This window comes from Eucyclogobius newberryi, unplaced genomic scaffold (genome assembly GCF_026437365.1).
Source record: "Eucyclogobius newberryi isolate DKJ021-1_F unplaced genomic scaffold, fEucNew1.0.hap1 SCAF_10, whole genome shotgun sequence".
In the NCBI taxonomy this organism is placed as follows: Eukaryota; Metazoa; Chordata; class Actinopteri; order Gobiiformes; family Gobiidae; genus Eucyclogobius; species Eucyclogobius newberryi.
Genome location: NW_027315724.1, coordinates 30,199,119 through 30,222,472, shown reverse-complemented (window position 1 = coordinate 30,222,472; position 23,354 = coordinate 30,199,119). Strand labels below are relative to the sequence as shown.

Genomic DNA, 23,354 nt, shown 5'->3' with positions numbered 1-23,354 from the left:
CGCACTGACATGATTTACACCACTCCCATGATAATCTCAGAGGATTTGTCATATCTGAGGCTAAATTTCTCCTATCATCTGTGTCAAAGAACTATGATAACAGCACTAAAGATAATGTCAATACTCTTTGAACCAAAATTGAAGTGGGTTTACTGTAATATATAGTTCTATGTCCTTGACCACAAAAACATATGTGTAGTAAGTATACATTACAAATAGACACTGCACTCGCGCTTTTTCCTCAATGTATATGAAGTAGAAGTTGTTTATTTTCCATCTAGTGCATCTTCACAAGCTAAATAACTTATATAATCTCCATGTTTTATTACATTATTATTGAACCTTTTGCTTTAGAACTGTGAAAACTCTTGTCATATTTAGTTAGCAAATGCACAATGCGACATGACGATCCATAAAAAGCAAGAAGAGATTGTTGATTTGCTACTTTTACCTTTTAAAACGTCTTGACAAACCTTTCATACAAAATATTACTGTCATAATAAAGACTGGCATAAAAGTATTGTCTTCATATTGTCAGCACTGAAAAGGGGCATTGTATCATGGTCTAGTTCCCTCAGTTTGTTTAGCTGTTGCTGAAAGAAAACAAGGTATTCAAGCAAATATTACAATTTTATTATTGTGAGAATTCTGCAATAATTCAGCTCCGCATGCCATTTCTTTAAGACGTCATCCTCTAGTCTCTCCATCCCAGTAAAACGTAGCTCTCTCCTGTCTGCACTAGGCTCCTGCCAGTTACTTTTGGCTCCATCGCACTGACCAGCTGTCTTTATCCAGCATCTTTCAGCGGCGATCTTGTCCCTGATTGTACATTTCCTGGCTGTTCGTGGCGTTGTCCCTCTGAGCTGCTTACTGAGGCCCGGGTGGCTGCTGGGGTATCTTTTTTAGGGACTATTTTTAAACCTCTATATTGTCTGTCACTCCCAGGCATCCCCCTCCATGCCGCCACGATTCACCCTCTTTTTTGTCAACTTCCGTTTTAGCTGACATTTTGATAAGAGGCTTTGTCTTTCCCGACGAGGCTCCTGTGTTCTGCTGCATAATGGACAAAAGTGAGAAAGGAATGAGAAACCTATGGCAACACAGACAAGAAAAAGTCCAATGAAGAAAATTTGGGACCGTTACCATAGCAATGAATGTTTTAAAATGAAATAATGTATGGTTTGAATGGTAAAACGTCTTCAAAATGTTGCGTTGAACAGGAAACTGAAGCCTCTCAATATATTGTTGTTGTCAGTGAAATAAATATAGCCCAGGTAGCATATCAGACAACAAATCATGCGCATATTTTGTTTGTTTTCAGTTACATGTATTTTAGAATGTAAAATACACCTTGTATGCTAGATTGTGTTTATTATAGAGCAAGAAATGTTTCGGTGTCAAATTATGTCATCAGTCATTTTCCTCTTCTGCGCTTATTAGACACTTTTCTGCCTCTTTGCATACAATATCAAGTTAAATTATTGTAGAAAAACCACCGGAAGTGCAACACATTATAATTCTTAAAATAAATTATTACATAAGCCTAGTCTGCGTGGATTTTTATCGACTGTAAATTAGTTTATTTTTACGTCCAGGCAAGTTACACAACGTCTGTTTTCATAATTCATATATTTTGAATGTTAAACGTTTAAAAAATAAATTTATAGTTTACGCTGAAAGTCATGACCGGAATGAGTTGGATTACTGACGGGCAGCCTCACCGCGCTCCCCAACAACCCCAGGCTGATCCTCCCCGGTTTAAGGTTCATGGAGCCCGGCCAGGCCCCGTCACTGCTCGGCGTCTCTGGCACCGCGGTCCGCGGGATGTCGGCATCACTGTGTTTCATTTAGCCGCACTGACACTGACCTGCTCGCAGTTTTATCCCTCCACGATGTGAGTAAAACCTGTCGAGCACGCAGCGTCGCCTGAAAGACGCGATAGTACCTGGCGCCGCGCCGCACTCCATAAGCAAATCGGCTAGTTCCAGTGTATTAGCCTGCCAAACGACTGTTATTACGCTGCAAGAAACAATACATGCATAAAACGACAAAGCAATGCGTGTTCTTTCATCCCGCTGACAGGTAAATAACACATATGCGTTTTATTCTGCAAAATATTGACGTTCATCTGTAAATAAGCGCGATCAGATGCGAGTCGATGGACGTGTCAGAATACCTCGAAATTAAACTTTTTTTGCCGAACGACACCGGTTATTTATGAACTAAAGTTGCCGAACTGTACGCGAACATCTGAGTAGCATCATGTTTGAAAAAAAAAATCTGATTAATGGGGAGCTCACTGATTGACACTTAATCACTCTTTTCAGCGCATTTCCACGCGGCGTTTGGTCACGCGCTCCTGGCTGAGGCGGTAGCCCATGACATCATTGCACGGGCTTTCCCTGTGCAAACGCTGACATTTATTTTTACCCCCGCTCCCCCCGTTGCTGCCGGTGACACTGCACATACGAATCCAGCTGCTGCGTTTTTGTTTGATACGCGACGTGACATTTGGAGCCCGTCGCCTTAAATCCAGGCTATTATCAGCGGCAGCTCGACTAATGCTGCACAATTGGCCCGGACACACATCCAGTGGTCGCCCTGGACAGGCTGTCATTACCACACAGAGTCATTGTAGTGCTCTGTCTGTAAGATAAACGGCCAGGAAGCGAGTCCAATGCATATTTTATAGATGCTTTTTTTTTATTTGGAGCATCTCTCTACATCTCTCTCTCTCCATGACATCATTTTTTAAAATAAGATGGCATTCAAACATGTGGCCCATTGTGTTATTTTGAACTTGACACTTAAAGGCCTCAATGAGTAAAGTGCACATTGGCCCGATCGTTTACATGCACATCAGAAATCTAATTGTGGTCTGATTTCTGGTGTTGTCAGATTATGGAAATGTCATGAATCAGGTGCGACAGTTTATCTGATTTATTTCTGATTGTTCAAAACCCTGGGCAGGTAATTTATGCAAAAAAGGGCAGACTGATGTGGAAAAGACAAAAACAAAACAGAAAATGTGAAAGATTTATTGTTAAAATCCATTGTACTTTGTCTTTCGAACGCAACAGTTTCTCTGAAAACCTATAAATTCCCCGGCACGTGTCATAATGATTGGCTTTTCTGATTATTCTCTGATTTTTACTGGCCATGTAAAGGTACCCACTGATATGCTGCATTTTAAGTTGTGAATTTGTCATGCATTAAGCCCAATATTTCTGTTATTTTGGCAATTTAAAGGAAAACTCAAGCGTCAGTACAAGATCTGTCTACTAACTACTTTATTGACTTGATATCCAGAAGGGGCTGTCAATTTCTGTGTTTTGTTGTCACCAAATCAATTCAAAACTAATGGTATTTAGCCCAAATTAAACCTGATCCGTGCAGTGATCCTCGCCTTGGGGAGTTTTGTTTCTGTGACAGGAATCGACGGCGCAGCGCTGACATCACAGAGACGGTTCAGATTAGATTACAGCTTGTGTTCTGCGTCGCGTTCGGGCTTCATTGTAATTGGGTTATGCAGGCACATTTTCTCCTGATCTCTGTCCAAGGCACTAATCTTTTATTTCTCCTCCTAATTTCTTTAGTTGTAACGATGATTGACAGTATTTTATTTGGGCTGCGCGTGACCATTGTAATCGAATCTGAACAGACTTTACAGTGACATGACAAAATCACACTTTGGTGCTCATTGCTTTGTCATAAGGATCCAAAAAACAGTAAGAAATACAGGCAATAAGTGGCATTAATACTACACAAATTGTTTGAGAGAAAATTATTAAAATAAAAACTGTTTGTGCCATGTCATCATAGACTAAATGGAATCAGGCATTATATAAAAACAATATTAATTCATATCCTGAAGTGCCACGGTCAAATTACAGGCAATAACTAAATTATTTAAAAAAACATACATTATTATTATTTTATCTGTTTGTTTTTTTTCATTTCTCAAAAAAAAAAAACATTTAGCCCAGTTTCTGTTTAATGTGTGCATTTTCAAGTCCATATGTGATTTCTTTGGTCACTTATGGTGTCAGTCCAATCCCTAATCGTTGGTGCAGTTCGTAACATTTTTACCCAAATATGCAAAAAAACAATTGCGGTTCATAAGATCATAATTGGTTTAAACAGCGGTGTTACAAAGTGTGTTCTTACAGTACGTCTTTCTTCTTTTGCAGATACCGAGAGCCTGGTCAATGGGAATCACCACTCGAGCCCATCCCAGTCCCCTCCGGCTCCTGGAGACAAAGTCCAGTCTGAACACAGTAAAATTGTCAGCTCCATCGAGAAGGACCTGCAGGACATCATGGACTCCTTAGTCATGGACGAGCCCCAGCACTCCTCCTCCGACAACAAGAAGCTCCCCGGGGGCTCGTCTCACTCGCCTCTCTCCCCCATGATAAACGGGGGAGGGCGGTACTTGCTGTCTCCCCCCACCAGCCCAGGGGCCATGTCCGTAGGGTCCAGTTATGAGAACACGTCTCCCCCGTTCTCCCCCCTGTCATCTCCTTCAGCGGCCAGCAGTGGGAGCTTCACCAGCCCCTCGCCAATCGGTGGACCTCCCGACCAGAGCGCCTCCCTGCCGCCTGTGCCTGTACGTTCGTCCAGCTACAACTTCGCCTCCCAAGCCCCGCCCGTCCCGCAGCCACGGACCATACTCAATTTCAGCAGCGGCGGTGGCGGTGGCGGTGGCGTAGGGGCTGGTCAGAAGGTCCAGGACAGCCCTAGGTTGCAGAGAAAGCTGCTTACAGAAACGCCTCCGAGTCCAAAATTGAGCAGGAGAGGATTGAGCCTGGACGGGAACGATAGCCCGAGACACGCGCCCGTTCTGTCGCCCGAAGACACTCTCAATGGTCGCTACGTTGTGCCAAGTAGCCCTAGACTTATGCCCAAGTTTTCTACATGCCCGTCTCCATCACATCCAAGGACCAAGGCCACCACGGTGCTTCAAGAAAGACCCGCGAGTCCTTTCAGGGAACAGACCAGCTTAGCCGATCGCTCACTCACCTCCAGCCCGTCAAGGCAACTTTCTCAACACACGAGAGCCTTCCAGCCGCCGCTAGATCCCATCGTGCACATCATCCAGGGCGGACCTTTACAACAGCGGACGCTACAGCCGCCCGAAAGCCCGCGCGCCGCTCGGAGGAACATGGAGATCAACGGCGGTAGCGCTTCGGGTTTAAGCATGAGAGATTTGCCTCCGCTCAGCCCGTCGATGGCGAGGAGAGGAGTGCCCGTACTCCCAGGGGCGCTGCCAGGCACAGTCCCCATTCTAAAGACCCCCGATAGTCCGTCATGTTTAAGCAAGTTTTTGCCAGAAAGCCCACGACTGCGCCGCAAAACCGCGACAACGCCGGACGAGATCTTGACCAGCAAAGGGATGAGAGCGCGCAGTCCATCGCCTACTCTAATGATGGAAGGCGGCGGCGGTTCTAGAAAGGCAGGTTTGGGGAGTTCTCTGACCTCCGCCTACAGTCTGGGGTCGTTGCCGGGGTCGTCTCCAGTGGCCAGTCCCAGGGCGCACAGGAAGATGTCGGCGTCGGGGCGGCCACATCCGGGAATGAGGGAGAGGAAGAACAGCATCTCGGAGATCAGCGACAACGAGGACGAGCTGCTAGAGTATCACCGCAGGCAGAGAGAGGAGCGACTGAGGGAGCAGGAGATGGAGAGGCTGGTGAGTTCAGAACGAGGCAGGAAATGTGTTGGGAACAGAAATTCACCGTTTGTACATTTACACGGCTAGTAGCAACCATAGAAGCCTAGAATAATCAGATATCTCAATGATTAGCTCTGATTTTTGGTGTTTGCTTATATGCCCAGGACGAACAAAATGCAAATCTCACGGTACATTTCACGGCACGTTTCATATTTATTGCAATACAGAGGTGCGCAGGATTGTAGAAATGCTTATTTTTTTAAACGCCTCGTCCAGACTTTGGTGCAAATCTTTACTGTCATATCAGAAAATACAAAAGTGCTAAAACAGTCATGTCTTCTTGTTGGATTGGATGTTGTCTGCGCTGAAATGGAGCAAAGGGTCATGTCCATGTTGTTCCCACTAGGGCTGCAATATTAATTAATATTAATCACAGCCAAATCAAAATGGCAAATGATCACACTATAACTACTATAATTCTACTATAATATTAACAAAATATTCTGTTTCATTCAGCATAAAAATGGCTAAACCTGTAGTTTCGACCTGTATAAACACTCGTCTATTAGTTTGTCAGTTCATACGCCTATTTCAGTCTAAATGATCCTGTATGCATTTAATATGTGAACTTTGAACAGACTCCTAATATTCAAACATAAGTAACAATTGTATTCGCAGTCACAATAGATATGTTTCTCAAATCATGCCACATTTTGCTTCTTTGCATTTTAGCAAAGAAGCTCATTATTCTATATTATTGTGAGACCTATACGAATATTTCACTTGTTACATCCCTAGTAACGTGTGCGTTAATCAATGGATTTGTAGAGTAACTGTCGTAGTTGTAAGACAAAGTACAATGAATTTAAAAATACCTCTATATCAATCTTTAGCTTTCTCTATTCCATTTTTGTCTTTGCAACATAACTTTGCCCCTTTTTGCATAATTTACCTTGTCAAAACTTGTGCGTGAACAATCAGTAAGAAATCACATCAGATGGAACTGTTGACATGGCATTCCAATAATCTGATGACTCCAGAAATCAGATATGATCAGGTTTTTGTGTGCATGGAAAGGTAGCCAGTGTCTAATGCTTCAGAAACAGTTACTTTTATTTAATTCCGTTTTGTGTGTTTAAGGAGGACAGACACAACAAACATGGATCAACATTTGGTCATTTGACTCTAGTGTCAGTGTGTTTACAGCCTGGGCTATGAGGAGGGATTTAGACATCACTAAATGCAACGTGGTCTTAAAACTGGTTATAAAAAAGCAATAATACAGTCAATATGACAAACAAACAGCAATATTTCCATTCAATTTAAGAAGTTAACAATATAATTTAAAAAAAAGAAAAGTTTTCATACAATTGTAAAGAGGCACACATACAGAAGAAGCTACATATTCACTCTTAAACGTTTGTCCAGTTGAATTTTCTTTTTCTTTTTGGTTATAGAGGCAACAACTAGCTTACAAAATGATATTTTAATCATGCATATAACTGCAAATGTCAAGGTTATAAAACAAAACACTTCACATTTTATGCCTTTTAGTTACAATTTGTTTTTGTCAGTGGTAAAATAACAAGTTTCTTCTGCATTTCTGTAGTAATACAAAGAAAGATGATGTTCACACTTGATCTTGTCTGGACCTGGTTTGAGCCCAGTTTAATTATGGTTTGATCCTGTTGTTTTCCCGGATCAGCCCTGGACCTGTCCACATTTAGTTCCACGTTCAGTTCTAGTTTTTATGTGGCGTTTGTGCAAATGAAGCAAATAAAGAATGTCATTCATGCTGTATCTTTGTAGAAGGCGATTGATTCCTCTTATCTCAGCGTTTGTCTGTTAAAGTCCATAAACCATCTGAGCGACAGGTCCATATCTCGACTATTGGCTGTGCGCGCCGCTGCTGTCGTGTCAGTTCCCGGGACGTCCGGGCCGCCTCTTAGCAACCGCATTGTTTTGTCGTTTCCTAAACTGGACGTGGGAGGAGGGAGCAGCGGTTGTGAACTTGTCTGTCCGCCTGAATCGAACTCCTTTTTAAAAGCCTTTCAGTGAGTTCGAGGCGGCGAGGGAGGCATTTGTCCGCCCCGCTTGTAATTACAAACGGCGTTGTAAAGAGTGTGGGACAGCTTGGTTGGAGGGGCGCGCTGACATGCCCCCTCTGTCTGTGTGGGGCAGGTTGCGTTCAGGGACCTCCTGGAGAGACGTGCCATTAAAAGTGAGACACAGTGCCACATGTGCCACGGAGGAAAGCTTTTAAGCTGTAACGCAACAACTAAAGTGTCATTCTGGGGCTCAGTTTAGATGGGTGCTAAACTTTTCAGGAGGTGGTTATGTTAGGATCTACTGGAAAGTGTTGCACAATATCTAGTTTTTTATATAATGTTTTTTTTTTTTTTTTTTTTTTATAACTTGTTTTGAAATGGTATTGCATAGGAATTGTATTTTCACATTAAAATTTTCCAAAAGGATAAAATGGCTAGCATATCTGCACCTTTACCCACAATTTTAATTTTGGTTTTAATCAAAGTTAGCTGTGACGTTTGGTCTTTCAGTCGGGGTTAGCTCTTTACATTTTCACTCTTATCATATTCTTAACCTGCCTTTGAATTCATTTGTATAGATATGTAACACAATTCAGTTTATTTTGGATTAGAATGAGTCTATTCCATGTTGAAGTGTTACTGTATATTCACTCCTCTGTCCCCTGCAGTCTACATAATAACCCTGCTCTGCTAATAAAAGTCAGGACTAAATGATTTAGCAGGTTTTCCACAGTATTTATTGTTAAAAATGATTAGATTAATGTACCAGCCCTAGTTTTAGGTTAAGTGCTCAGTATTTGAATCATTTGGATTAATTCCGATGAGCGTTCGAATCAACTGAATCACTGACTCCTGATTTCCTCATAGTAAATGAACGTGAAAGTAAATGTAAGAGCTTTGTCCATTGTGTAACTCTACCATCGCACAAGTGGGATCGGCAACACGACCTATAACCCGAAGCGTAAAAAGATGAATGAATCAATAACAGGAGTTGGCAGTTTAATCTTTGGAACACATTCTAGTAGAGAGTAGTTTGTTGTATTTGCTCTAAATGTGTTTTGTGTGTCCATGAAACACACAAAACAGGTACACAATAACTTTGTTCAAATGCATATATTATCTTTTAAATGCCATATACAGCTTCTTTTTTCTTGTGAACCATACATTTCATACAAATAGAGTGTTTTTAGGCCTATTAACCATTCATATTCCATAAGAAGGTTTGTAAATCAATTTTTCGCACAACTGTTTGAATATGATACTATTACTAGGTACTATTAACACTTAAGTTAACAGTAAATTACCCTAAGAGGCTGTCAAATGCTCAAGTCTTTGTTCCAGCTGACATATTATGAGTCACTTCAACTTTCGGCCTGGTACTAGCGCCGACACACGGAGAGGAAATATTGACTTTATAGGTATGTGCGTACAGCTGAACGCCTGCAAGGTCAAGAGCACAGGTACTTTAAAAAAAAAAAAGCACATATGTGGTAAATGTCAAGGGGCGATTTCTTATAGGGCTGAGATATTTTGACAATATTATTTTAGCTTTTTTTTTTAAGCAAGTTGTGACTGCGATGAGATTTGAAATGTATATTTATAGGTTAAATTGAGTTCACAGTGCCCATTTCCATCACATTGACTTTATCAATTTGAGAAAAGACTGAAATATGAAAGTCTAAGCTAACACAAGAATCACGGTCTAAACTACTTTTTAATTGTGACTAGTCAACTACAAAAATGACATCAACGGTTTTAATAATTGTTATCTGGAGTATAACACATATTTTGTTCTCCAGGTCCCACTTGAAATAGTTTGACTAGTTGACAAAAAATAATTGTTGACTAATTGACAACTAAAATAGTCATTGTTGCAACCCTAGTCTAAACTACAGGCGGCTTTTACTCGTACTACAGGATGTGCGATAATGATCATCTCTTTTTGAACGACAGTCATATGATAGCACATCGCTTTTAAATGTAGTTTCTTAAATGTGTAAATGTTTTTTTGTGCTGCAACTTTCCCACTTTGGTCCAGGTCACCTCTGATATCAATGGGTTTTGAGCTGGTTCATAAATAAATAGATTGTCAATCCAACAGAAATGTGTTAAAACATGACATTACACACACACACACACACACACACACACACACACACACACACACACTAATCTAAAAACATAGACTAAAAACAGGCATGTACATTTGTAGTTGAACATTATGTAGATTAAATAGTTTGAAAAGGAGTGAATTGAAGTGCCACCTGATGTAGACTCACCTCCTTTTCAATGCAGTGTTTTGATTTTTGTCCACACAGTACTATTACAGTTTCCATTTCCAACATGAACAATTACAAATTTAAGGGACGTCGAAGTCATTTCTATGTGCTATACATGAATATTTCTGTTCATTATTCATTTATTTAAAAAACCCTCAGCACTGTCCCTTGCAAGAGCAGTATTTCTTTGGTGTACTTTGATGCAGTGCTTAAGCTACTCTTCAATTCAATGTCAAATTCTTCCACACTTGCAGATTGTCAAAGCGAAACCTCTGATGGTTCTCAGAATGTCATTAGTATTTTTCTAAACTGCACGTGGATGGGACCATGAGAAGAGAGGATTGGTTGGCATGGCGTTATGGATGACAAGTGGCTTCATTGCATTGCTACAGTGCTCCATACAGAACACTCCAGATGCATTCAAATTACAAGACAAAAGCACAGAATCACACAACACTATAAAGTCAGTACATGTTTAACCGTGTAACTCATGTAAATCATACATGGTAACAGTACATGGTTTACAAGGTGAAAGTTAATAGCTTTGAATGAAAAAATCTTCTTTGTAGTAAGTTTAACATCCATGAGAAAGTTTTGGAGGAGTTTAGACATCAGAATAATTAAAACAAGAACGTATACTTCACAAAATACAAGTCGATTCATTGGTCGATGGTCTTTGTCGACCAACATTTGGATTAGATTATATAAGCAGCTGAAAGACGAGGGAATAGAGTGAAATTTCTTCTGCTTTTTTACACATAAAAACATTGTGTACTTGTACTTTCAGTTGTTATCGCGTCTGTTTAAGTGCAGTTTCGGTCAGTTGCTTGGTCAGTGTTCTGAGAGATCGTAATCGAGATCATTTTTAGCCGACCAAGAATTGCTACAGCCCTAATACACAAGCACAGATGTATTTACCAAGTACTCGAGTTGGACAGTATCATGTTAATTAATGGTTTTGTTATGTATTTATTTATATATAAAATGTTGGCTTCATGTCCTCTACTTCCTCTTTGTAACTTCCATGATTTGGAGCTGATGGTTTTGTTTCATATTAGAGCTTTTTAAAATGCATATCTCCATCACAATAATTACTCCTCACCTTATCATTCAGCACATGGCGGCTAGAGCATCTATGTACATTTATCTTTGCATTTAAGTGGATATTTGTATTGTTTGTTTCGATATCGAGGATAAGATTTGAGCAGTAATGTAACTTCTAAGACGAATTACTGTGGTATTCATTTATTGGACAATATTTATTAACATTATGCATTATGTAAGAGTTTACTGTGATGATCCTGCTTTAGAGTCATTGTGTCAGTGGCATAAGGCAGTGATTCTCAAAGTGGGGGTCACTAGGCATGAGCTGGGGGTCGCCAGATGACACTGTATTAATGTATTTTAATTGAACACTGTATATTTTAGTGAAATTATGTGAAATTGCTTGATAAGCCACTCAAATGCAATTCAATAAAGTTTATTTTTGTAACGCCCCAAAATCACAACAGCATTTGCCTCGAGAGGTGACGAATAAAAACGACTAAAGCTGATTTTAATGGTTTTGAAGCTTGAAATGATCACAGACGAGTTTTATTTGGCGGCGGCGGTCCCGCATCAGTTGCACATTTCTTTTGGCGGTCCCGGCCTGAAAAGTTTTGGGACCCCTGGCATAATGCAGTTTTGATATTACTGTTTGTCATTATGTTTTTCTGCAACAACATGTGGGATTGTGACAGGTTTATCTGTACATTACATTACAGGAAATGATACAGGTGTTAAACTGTGGACAACCCAATTAAACCTCTTTCTGTGTTAATCGCTCTAATGTCTAAAGCTGGAGTTAAGCCCTGTCTAATGAGTGTCCTGCAGTGACTCCTCAGGTCCATCTGTTCGTCCCTCCTGAGTCCAGACTGGCACTGCCCCGTCCACATGTCCAGTCTGAGGAACAGGCCCCCGTCCCACTGTCACCGGCGGGAACTCATTTTGGCCCCGTCCCAAGTGCGAGCGGAGGAGAGCCGCCTCGTGTTACTGCAGTGACGCTCCCATTACAGTGTAGCTTTACGTCCTGTAAGAACGTGTGACCCGTGACCCCAATAGCCCTGACCACATGACCGTCAGCACTAAACGTACAAGAAACTCCAATAGCCTAAGTTTCTGGAAAAAAATATTTGTCCTCTTGATCCACGCCGTCTAAAAACATAAATAAGTTCTGTACAAATAATAAAGATGACCAAAACAGAAATACAAATTAATCCTTTATTTGTTGTTTGTTGTTTGTTACTTTTTTTAAATATACATTTGTCCTTAATTCAAATTCAAATTATTCTTGAGCTTTATCAGAACTAGTATAAGTTGATATGGTAACATCAAAAATATTGTATTATTTTGTGCCAACAATTACATTATTTTGTCTTACAAAAATATTTTTTTTTAGTCTGTATTGAATATTGAGCCCATGGCTTAATATTACAGTCGAGTTTGGATTGTTTGTATGGTGACAACACTGCACGTATCACAGTGTTCATGTGTTTTACCTGCTGCTGCCTCTAAGTAACTTAACAGAGTTCTTGTTACAGATTCTCTCAGCTCTGCTTTGTCATTTTACAGTCAGATCAGATGTTGGAAATGTGGATGTTTGTGACGTTGGGAGAAATATTTGCTACATATTTAGCATCTCTGCTTCTGTGCAGATGGATTAGGAGACCAAATATACCCTCTCGAACTCAACACTCTGCATGTATCCTGGCCTCATGTGGAGCGCCAAATATATCCACCAAACCTGCACCAGACACACTACATTAGGCTGGCTCACATGGAGTTTATGTAGAAAAGGAGTTGCCATTGGGAACAAAATGTTTACTACCTTTGTCAGTAATGTGAGTGATTATGACTAAAATGACTATGATTTAGTTTTTGTTTTTACAAAAGTATTCAGAGCCTTCTGCATGGGAAGCCTTGGGATAGCTTGGCTCTTTTGTCTAAATACTGTATTTAAACTTCACATTATGCAAAGGAAAGCTGCTATAATCCAGTGCTGATGTTTGTATAAATGCTTGTTGTTCTCCTTTGGGAGAAACAGACCCACACTGAGTGTGTCCCTTTGAGTCGCCCCAAGGGACTTTTAGCCCTGGTATAAAAGACATTCAGTGCTTTTGTCTTTCTAACACACACTGAACTCATTGACAGAAGATACTTTTCAGACTCTATGATCATAAAATCTCTTTGACCACAAAAAGATTCAGCTTGGGTGCTTGTTCACTCATTTTCCACTAGAGGACGTTGTTTAACTGTTAAAGTTCACCACTGAAGCCTGTGGCTCCTGTCAGATCACTCAAAGTAGCTGTTTTTATTCTGCCCTTTTCTTTTAGTGTAAATAATACTGAACTGACGATTTTTTTTTCTTTTTCAAACTCAAATTGCCTCTAAAAGATAGAAGAGGGGAAAAAACCTAAAAAAATCTAATTAAATGTCCAAAAGAAGTCATATTTGCATGTAGTTAATGGTAGCATATTAAACATTATCCCTGCATATTTTACATGGACTGGCTGTGACATACTCATTCATCTAATCCATTTGACATGACATATTAAGCATTTATCCTCATTTAACTGCTGACACTACCGCCATGTCTGAATAATGAATTTTAAAGTTTATATGCACTTCCCCTCGCACAGATTGTTCTACTTCCTGGACTGAACCCAGCTCTATTTAAAGTAGAGCAGCCAGTGCATATAAAGTTATGCTTATAAAGTTGGCCTCTGCTTTTCTTAGTCAACAGCCTCCCACTTCCTCCACGTGTTATGACCCCACGTCCCCGCCCCCTTTTCACACGGGCGTCTCACAAGACCTGACCACAGTCCAGAGCTGTGCCCGGCCCACAGTACCATCACAGGGGTGGGCCGAGAGAGGGCCATGGAGCAGTTCACTGTGAGGAGCGGCAGCAGGACCATACCTGTGCTGAGGCCAGGTCAGACCATGCTCTGTGTGCTCTCTATGGCCAGAGACCAGCCGCTCGCTCTCCACAACATGGCAGCTCTCCTCAAGGTAACACAAGGCTGGCGCTAATATTAACAAAGCTCTGGCAGTAATATGGAAATAGAGCTGGGATTCTTTTCTGTGTGGATAATGTGTCTATTCAAGTGTTTGGAGAAGGCCTTGTGCTCCATGTTGTGATTAAAAGCTCTGCAGCACGTCCTTTCAAAGCTTTATTTACACTGATTTTACACGTGCAGATTGAGTCATGTGTGTTTTTTAGCATAGGTGAATGACATGAATGACACAACAGTAAACAGGCACGGAGTTTGACATGGCAAGTACATTTCACAATTATTAAACCTGGGGGTGTGTCGAAATCTAAAATCTTGTGGCTTATTTACCTTTTGTTATTACAGCGGCTTCAGAGTACAATGCAGTGAAAAGTTTGCAGCGTTAACGGCACATAAAGTTACATTCTCTTTCAATCTATGTCATAATGAAAGAAACTACGTCACTGCTTGAAATGATGAATTCTTTAGCTGGTAAATACTATGAAAGAGTGACAGAAATTGGTCCAAAGGTCAGCGTGCGCCCTGAGAAGGAATTTATGGAGATTTAATAAAGGTTCCCTGATGTTTCACAGCAAGGATCCTACTGATTAGTTTCCATTGCTACTTATTGCTGATTCTTTGTTTAACTGGACTTTATAACCCAGTTTATGTATTTGTGTGTGTTTTTTTGTAGCTGTAATATTACTACTTCTTTTCTCTGATTATCCTGGTTAATCAGCCTTGAAATAATCACCTAGTGTATGTGACGGATAATGCTGCAGATATTGTAATCCTCACTGGGATTACAAAGTACTTTCTACTTTGTTTAATAGTCAACACGGATTGAACACCCTTTTTCCGTTTGAACTCAAAAAGCAGTGCACAAATACAATAGTCACTGCGGATTTTTAAAGCAATAGTTGTTGACTTGTTCTTTTGGGAGTACAGTGATTCTTAATCCAATATTTCTGCGCCTGACAAAGTATTTAACTTTACAAAGCTGATGCAATTGGCTTCACATGTTGCACCAGGCTCGTCTTTATCTCCATCCTATAAGAACAATCATCGCTAATCCTGACATTATCCCGCGCAGTGTTTTGTCAATGACGACGTACGCGCATTATCCCGGCTTTAATCACTGTATCTGCCCTTTGAAGTGCACGTCGTTTGGCTGCGAGTGCTCGACAAGATCACTGCGTCTTCTTTGGAGAGGAGGTTTTCCCTTAAGGCCAGAGTGGAGATGCTAAAATGTCAACGCCTTCCTGTGCCAAGCGGCGCCCGTCACATCAGAAGAGGACCACCGGCTTTTTTCTTATTATCAAGAGATATAGGAAGCAGCCCCTTCTTTTTTTTTCCTGTTTTTGATGCGTGTATGTTCACCGGGGGAAAGGGAAAGAAGCACAAAGTCGAGTATAATGTCTTCTTGTTAGGCTGTTTGTTGCTCCCATGTGATCCGAACAAGCTGAACCCTCAGAGGATCCCAGTCTGAAGTAGGTTTGTTTTGCAGACGCTTCCTCCAAATCTCCCCCTAGTTATATATAAAGAATAAGCCTTTGTTGAACTTGGCTGCTTTACGCGCACAAAACACTATGTGCATGGCAATTTGTGTTCACGCCATCTCGTGTTTACGCCGGTGACGTAGGAGTCGTTACGCGTGCGGTACCGGTGAAGCCAGCAGGTCCCGGGTAAAACGAAGTGCTGATCAAAGGTGCAGAGGCAGGGAAATGCCCCGGGCGCCGAGGGGAAGAGGGAGGAGGCAGCGAGCGGCGAGAGTGTGTGGCAGAAGAGAAAACAGGAGATAGAGGATCCCAGGGGACAGAGGAAAACATGAGTAAGACATGCTGACTGCTGTGAGAAAATACAGAAATTACAAATATGTTTAGGGTAGTATTACTGACAGGAAGTGAGTGATCATCAAAATGTGTGTGTTCTTCATTCTCTTAAAGGTGCACCATGCAGCTTTTCTGGTGATGTTATTATTTAAAGATGAAAAATGTGCCTTTTCTTTAGCAATCTGATTTTTAAAAGTACATTTAATTGAAGTAGTAACAACATAACTAGAGGCACACGTTGTTCACACTTTCACTCAATGTACAGTGGATGCAGTAATTGTACTAAATATATTTTGAACGCCAAACAGACCTAACATGAACTTTGGAGGGAGACTTGATGCAAAAAAAATATTCCCCCTTTTTAAAATCGAGGTCATCATGTAACCATAAACCAGCTCGTCAAGAGAGAATGACATAGTAGTAATGGTGGTGTAATCGCTCATTGTAGTGATGCAAAATGTAAACGTCGATCAAATGGATGCAGAATATAATAAAAATGTATTTAAAAATGCAGTCATCATCAGAGCCAACGTTGTGGTCGTAATGGAGTTTGTCTGTGGGAGGATGATGAGGATGATGAGGATGATGATTTTGATGTCTTCATGGAGCGTGGGAACAGTGCATTCCTCTCAGAATATATGGTTGTCTCGGAGCCTCGTGTTATGGTCAAACTGTCTCTGAGGCTGAATGTTGATCTTGTATTACTAGATTTATGGATGTCCAGTTAGCTGATTGGTTGATTGAAATCTTTACAATTATACAATTATATACACTTTATAATAATTACACTTATTCCTGCCTTATTAAAAGGCATAATTGACAGTCTTGGCAATTACTATTATTAAACAAAACTAATACTCTAACCCTAATTCCTAACCCTAACCTTTATTAAGTAGTAGTAGCCTGAATCTTGCTTAAAAACTATACGTTTATATGTACGCATGTTTTTTGGAATGCTTATTAAGGTTAAGAAAGTCACATTTTGCCTTCTTTTTGATAGTTCACTTAGTTAGTTTATATATCATGTAAAATGCTGTGGATTTTTATGGGACTGACTAGGCCTGTCTAAATAAATACTAAAGGCTCATCATTCAATCATTTACCTTTTACATTTTATTTGCACTGCGGATGTAAAATGTAGAATAAGGATATGTTTACATTAACTATCTACTAACTCCCTGTGCCATTTGATTATTTTTCTTCACAATATGGGTGTTTACTACTATTATGGGTGTTTACTACTATTATGCTAAAATAGTCATCAATATTATAGCTATAATTTCTGTCGCAACATATCACACTTAAATGATCTAATAGTGACAGGCCCGGGACAGACCTCCTCTTTGGACGGGATGGGCGTGTGTTGATATGACAGTGACATGACAGTGTAACCAGCTTTAAAGGGTCCGTATGTGTCCAACTGTCTCTTGTCCCACGTCTCCTGCAGTGTCTGAGCTTCTACAGACAACCAACATGCGAGTGAGTACAGGCCACATTTACATCCGAGCACCTCGTTTTGTTGTCGCTTTTCTGCATCGGTGAGGACAAATGCAATGTCTAGATTTGCATTTTGGGTCACTGTGTCTGGCACGCGGAGAGCAGGCACGCTTTTGTAGATTAGCCCACTGACCTGTTGAAGCTTCAACCTCGTAGATCTACAACTAATTCGAAAACATCCAGGCAATCCATATTTAACCGTTCGGAAAGTATAATTTTAGCTCCCTTGGCATGTGTCTCTTGGCTGTCAGTTTGATGGTGCATGCTATTGATTTATGTTGTAGCCAGACAAATGTAGCTATAAAATGTTTCTTTGATCCAGTCACTTATTCGTCTTTTAGGTTGCCCTGTCGCCGCGGGCTGCCTGGCAATGACAGCACACAATGACACTTGTAGGTTTTAATCTTCTTTCTCGACAAAAATGGAGGCGCTGAACAGATGTGGTGGTGTGGGAGGACACTTGAGTTGTTAGTAGCTGCCAAAAAAGTTCGACTCTTTTTAGACATTAGCCTAAAGGGGGCTATTACACCCACCTACACAGTTAAAAGCCACTGCTCCTAGATTACAGGCCAATGCTAATGGTGGCGCACTAGCTGCTAATCAGGCAGATGCTCCTTCAGTGGGAAATGTTACTAACTGTAGGCTGTGTGTTTGTGGGTGGGAGTTTTTAGCTTCTCTGGTGTTCCTCTGCGACAAGAGCTGGATTTAAATGTAATTCAGGCATAAGAGGATCAAGAAGGAACAATGCTTTCATGGTCCCAAAGCTTAGTTTACTGTTTACAATATACAGTGATGCATTGTCTTATCACAAGCTGCTTCTCCGTTTCTAGTGGTATTTGCGCAAAATATAAACCTGTCTTTTTGTCCGAGAGTCTTTCTTCTGAATGACTCAATGTCAACGCACAGAGTGAAACTGCAGTGCTGCACTTATAAACATGCACTGGTACAAAAATGCTAAGAATGTGTCATTGGGAATGTGGCAGATTGTAAGTGGCTAATAATGCCCTCAGCAGGTCGTGGTGATTCTTTAGGGGGTTCTTCTGCAGCAGTCAAAGGTCAGAGCAGGGTCTTCTGGGAGGAGGCTTGGCCCCTCGGAGTGACAGCTGGACAACCAGTCTCAGGCGTTTGGGCAGTAACAGCCTGTGTCTCGTGTGAGAGACTGAGCCCTGTGTTGTTTCAGCGGGTCCTGGCAGACTCCACGTGTGCTCCAGATCAGACCAGGTCTGTGGTTGGCACAGAAAGCTCTGTGGGTCACTGTTAACTGAAGCTTTGAACCTGTGACCTAGTTTCTTTGCCCAAAGTTATGATAGAGATTTGTCTTCATCCCTGTGTGACTGTTATCTGATGTTCTTGGTTTGTTTGTGTGTCAACAGGAAAGACAGCGATTAGAGACCATCCTAAACCTGTGTGCAGAGTACAACAAAGGAGATGACTGCGATCCTCTGAGCTCCGGCAGGTCAGGGTTTCCCGGGGGACTGTCAGAGGGGACATATGGGAGGCCCGCAGTGGACATTTTGGGAGGGACACCGTCCTCGTCCACTCTGCGTCTGGCCCAGAGACAGAGAGAGAGCGACGAGGAGAACCTGAAAGAGGAGTGCAGCAGCACCGAGAGCACCCATCAGGAGGTGAGGACGTCCCCTGGTCCCAGCACAGGCTCCGCTCTGCACAATGGAGACAGACAGGTCAGAGGGCGGGCTCTGGAGCTCTGCATGTGTCTGCAGCATGGGAACTCTCTGCTTGGCTCTGTTTCCAAACATTCATTCAAATAAATGCTATTTTTCATTTTAGTGATAAAACAAACATGCCAAAATCAACAACTGTATATGAAATGACAAAGTGAATTACCCCTAGTTCATGAAATAGTTGACATTGTCTTTTCAATTATTCATGGTACATGTCAATACATCTTGTACACAAGTTTATCAATTCATGGCGCATTCATCAAAGGTTTTCACTTTCTTGACACTCCTGTGTGACATTTCCTTGATGCTACAGCATGAAGATTCGTCCAGCTCTAGTCGCCTGGAGCTTGGGTACCTGGAGGAGGAGCGAGTGCGTGTCCTTTCCCGGATCGACGAGCTCAAAACACGGATGACTGAACTGGAACAGCAGCTACAAGAGTCCAAACAAGAGGTAACCTGGAGGACAGAAGTGTTGGTCTGAATAATTATGAATGATTCAAATTAGAATGGTTACAATCTAAATAGTCGCAAATAGCAAAAACCTAATTATCAGATTCAAAGAACTAAACATTTCTGTCTCCATGAAGGCTTGTGTATGAAACCTGAAGTACATGAGCTTCTTGTAGTAGTTTAGATGTTCAAATATTAGTCTTCTCTCAAATGTTTCTATATTTTTAACGCAAATCATTCCATATCTTTTTGTATTTGGCTCCTTTTACAGGCGGAGATGGAGCGGGCCCTGCTGCAGGGCGAGAGACAGGCAGAGCTCGACCAAATTGAGGCAGAAGCAGACATCATCATTCAGCTCCAAAACAAGCTGGATGAACTGGAGAGCGCGATTCAGAGGGAGAAAAACAAGGTAGAGACGTCACGCCGGGGAAAGAGTTTGGGGATATCACATTTGTTACCTTCAAGTCTGAATCTACAAAGGCTTCATTCATACATTATTCCACACAGAACCTCTCTGCCTGACTTCTAAAAGCCTCCTTTGATCTCTTACCTTTTTCCTGGTTGGTTATTGGTGTAGTCAGGAGTTGGGCCTAAAATCAGAGCCGTATAGAGGATTAAAGTTGCGATTCTCTTTGTGGGTGCTTTATCTGGCATGACTTCACTTCTCAAGTCCTTTTAACCAGCATCCATTAACCCCTGATGTCCACTGCTTCTCCAGTTCTCACAATTATCTCTGCTTGCCTTTGTACGACTATAACCTGCACGCTTGTATGAAGAAACCAGCTCTTACTATAGCGTTTGGTATTATGTGGAGGTGGAAACGATCACAGACAAATAAGCTGAAACGTAGGCATTTTCTCAGCATGTTTCTGTCATTTGTATTTACTCTCTCCTTATATACACTTACATTGTGCCTTTGGTAGAATATTTCTCATTGAAATATTGTATGAAACTACATTCAGATCATTTGTTAAAGCTTATATACTCTGCATCATTGGGTCACCATTGTTTTTACTGTCACATTTATTTAGTTTAGTTAGATGCGTTGTACAGTCATTGGTTGAGTCATAACTATTATTTATTTTCTCTGGATTTGAAGTGTTGGAATACTTTAGCATCCCTGTCCAGTCATTTGAGACCACAGTTGTTCTGCTTTTTGTAGGTTCGCTGTTATGTTTCTGATTGAAACTTAAAACTAGGGCAGCACTCAGGAGATGTGACGCGTTTGTCTGTTTAGATTGTGTCCTCGCTTGCCTTTTGTGCCTCTATGGATTATTTTCCAAATTAATTAATTCCGTGGGAACCATAATTGGGACTATTACCTCCCACCCCAACAGAGGTTAAATACATGCTAAAAATAATTATCTTTCAGAGAGGATATTTATCATTTGTGACCCTTTATAGTGCCGTAAACGTGTGACATCGCTAACGCCTGCAGCCTGGTATTTGCATGGCGTGTACTGAGCCGTGTTTTCTCTCTCTCTCCCCGGTCTATCCATTGTGTGCTTGTGTGTGCGTGCGTGTGTGTGGTGTTTTCTAGGAAAGGGCTAAGGTTGAGGCTGAACGGCAGGCCCTGCAGAGCCTCCAGGAGGGCTACGCCGAGCTGAAGAACCAGCTTCATAACTGCCCCGAGTCCCTGCGCGAACAGTTGCAGGAACAGCTCAAAAGGGTGGGTTTGTCAGTCGAGCAGAAGCACCAAGCCCCAATGTCCCTGTCCTCAAGAAGTGACCCGAAGCCTTGATACTACTTACTACATACTTTGCACTCACAGACACCAGCAAGTGTAATGTTAAGATACAATAAAACATGTACAGTACACATTTATATAATACTTAAAGGAGAAATACTGTATATGGAATGTACAATATGCAGCAGCAAATAATACAGCAAATAAAGGTAGATATAAAAAAGCAAACTACATATTTTAGGTAAAGCTTGCAACAATTAATCAGAATCATCGTGATTAGTCAACTTTTGATCATCGTTAGTCGTTATCTGGATCCACAGATTTTAAACACATCCTAGAAGACAGTGGCATTGATAAATAAAAGTGTAAAAATGTATATTTTTTTCTTATTTTCATCAATAACGCACATTAGTCGTAGATATTCTCAAAATAAAAGTCTTCAGTCACCATATTTCAGCATTAATTGGTTAAAAATCTATTTACATCTATGTAAAACTAGAAAATACACTTGAAATAAGTGAAATTATCTTATCTTGCAGTAAGTGAAGTTAACTCCTCCAGAATTCTTGAAATAAGCTTAATAATCATACTTATTTGGCATTTATTTAGTTCAAATGTGTTTTTTGTTTAGATTTAAGTGAATAAGTCTTGAAATTTACAGTGTAGAAAATCTAGGAATAGGAATAATAATAAAAATGATTACTTATTACTGAAAATGTTTTAATTGCATCCTAATTTTACACAATACAAACAAAATAATGACACATATTTGAAGCAACATGTCAAACTGTATGGCTGTGCTTTGTTAGCGGTCCAGCGTGGCTTCATTAGAATAGAGCATGTACATTTGTCAGCTCTCTGCTGGTGCCCTTAGTCGTATAGTGCTGCTACGACCTTTAACCTCCCTCCAGAGCCCCGTGCACATGAGTCCTCACACATTACACACCTGGCCTCCTAATGCTCTCACGGACATGCTGTTGCCGCGGTGAAAACGGCTCCGACCCCTGCACCTCCTCTGCCGGAGCACGCTCTCCCGTCCCGTCAGCTGCTCTTGGGTCCCGCTGCATGTGTGATATGTTTTGTGCTTTGTCTGTTTGTTGCAGCTCATGTCATAACTTCTTTAACAGCTCACTAATCAATTAACATAAGCCCTGACTCGATCCATTCTTTGACGTTACTCCCTCTGATCTTGTGACTCTTCTTGGAGAAAATGGTGTTTTTAGCCAGTAAAATAAAACTGCCGTGAGACATTTTCAGTAAATTGGCTTTTGGATGGAGTATAGAGTTTCTTGTCCATTCTAAAAAAAGTAGGTGCTCTTTGATCACAATCTATGCAGCAGTAGAAGCATGTTCTGTATGGCTGCCTGCTCGGCTAAACAAGCTGCGAGTACCTGCCCGGAGTCTGATGTAACGTGGGTTTGTGTGCGGCCTCGTCAGGAAGGAGAGGCGCTGGAAGCAGGAACTAAAAAGTTTGAGGACCTGGAGTTCCAGCAGCTGGAGCGTGAGAGCAGCCTGGAGGAGGAGAGAGAGACCATGAGCCAGCAGCTACAGCAGGAACGGAGCGAGTACCAGGGCAGCGTGGCCAAGAGGAAGGTGGGAACAACCTACACATTTATAGTCTTCTGTTGAAGAATCAGACTCTGTGTGGAGCTGCGTCTGCTACAGGCAAAACTGTTTATAGAGAATATGTGTATCTTTTATCAGTCTCTTGTTATTGTTAGATAGTATGGAGCGTTTGATAGTAGTTCTCAGAGGCGTAATCAATTTGTCAGCACTGCACCGCCATTCACACATCATCTTTTATGTATGAATATATGATGTCAAGTTTGTTGCTTTAGGACAAAGTGTCTGCTCTGGAAAACCAGGCCAGTCAGCTGGGACTTCAGGCCTCTCAGGAGTGTGAGCGACTGGCCAAAGACCGGACTGTGACTCTGCAGATGCTACAGAAGGTACAGAGCTTCTAATGATAAAACCGACATGACAAAATGCATTTCTAATGGATTTGAGTCTGTTTCAGGAAAAGGACAGACTGGCTGCCCTGGAGAAGAGGTACCACAGTCTGACTGGAGGAAAGAGCTTTCCCAAGTCCCCCACTGCCATGAGAGAGGTAAAATACCTTCAGGCTCTCAGTAAACTTAATGGACTAATAATAATAATTTAACTTGTTTGACTCATTTGTTTCA

General features: G+C 41.3%; 1 protein-coding gene across 11 annotated transcripts in view; it reads left to right on the top strand.

The window, feature by feature from the left end:
- Positions 1-23,354, top strand: part of phldb1b (pleckstrin homology-like domain, family B, member 1b) — a 92,435-nt gene that overhangs the window by 50,781 nt on the left and 18,300 nt on the right. For 7 of the 11 annotated variants that reach the window (XM_072454360.1, XM_072454394.1, XM_072454368.1 and 4 more), the window contains 8 exons: positions 4,191-5,686; positions 18,726-19,034; positions 19,348-19,485; positions 19,756-19,893; positions 21,025-21,153; positions 22,609-22,764; positions 23,010-23,120; positions 23,189-23,278. In XM_072454360.1, coding sequence (XP_072310461.1) covers positions 4,191-5,686; positions 18,726-19,034; positions 19,348-19,485; positions 19,756-19,893; positions 21,025-21,153; positions 22,609-22,764; positions 23,010-23,120; positions 23,189-23,278 — 2,567 coding nt within the window. Of the gene's footprint in view, positions 1-1,725; positions 1,895-4,190; positions 5,687-18,725; positions 19,035-19,347; positions 19,486-19,755; positions 19,894-21,024; positions 21,154-22,608; positions 22,765-23,009; positions 23,121-23,188; positions 23,279-23,354 lie in introns of those variants that run through there. The other 4 variants (XM_072454427.1, XM_072454352.1, XM_072454386.1 and 1 more) reach the window with 4 other exon arrangements.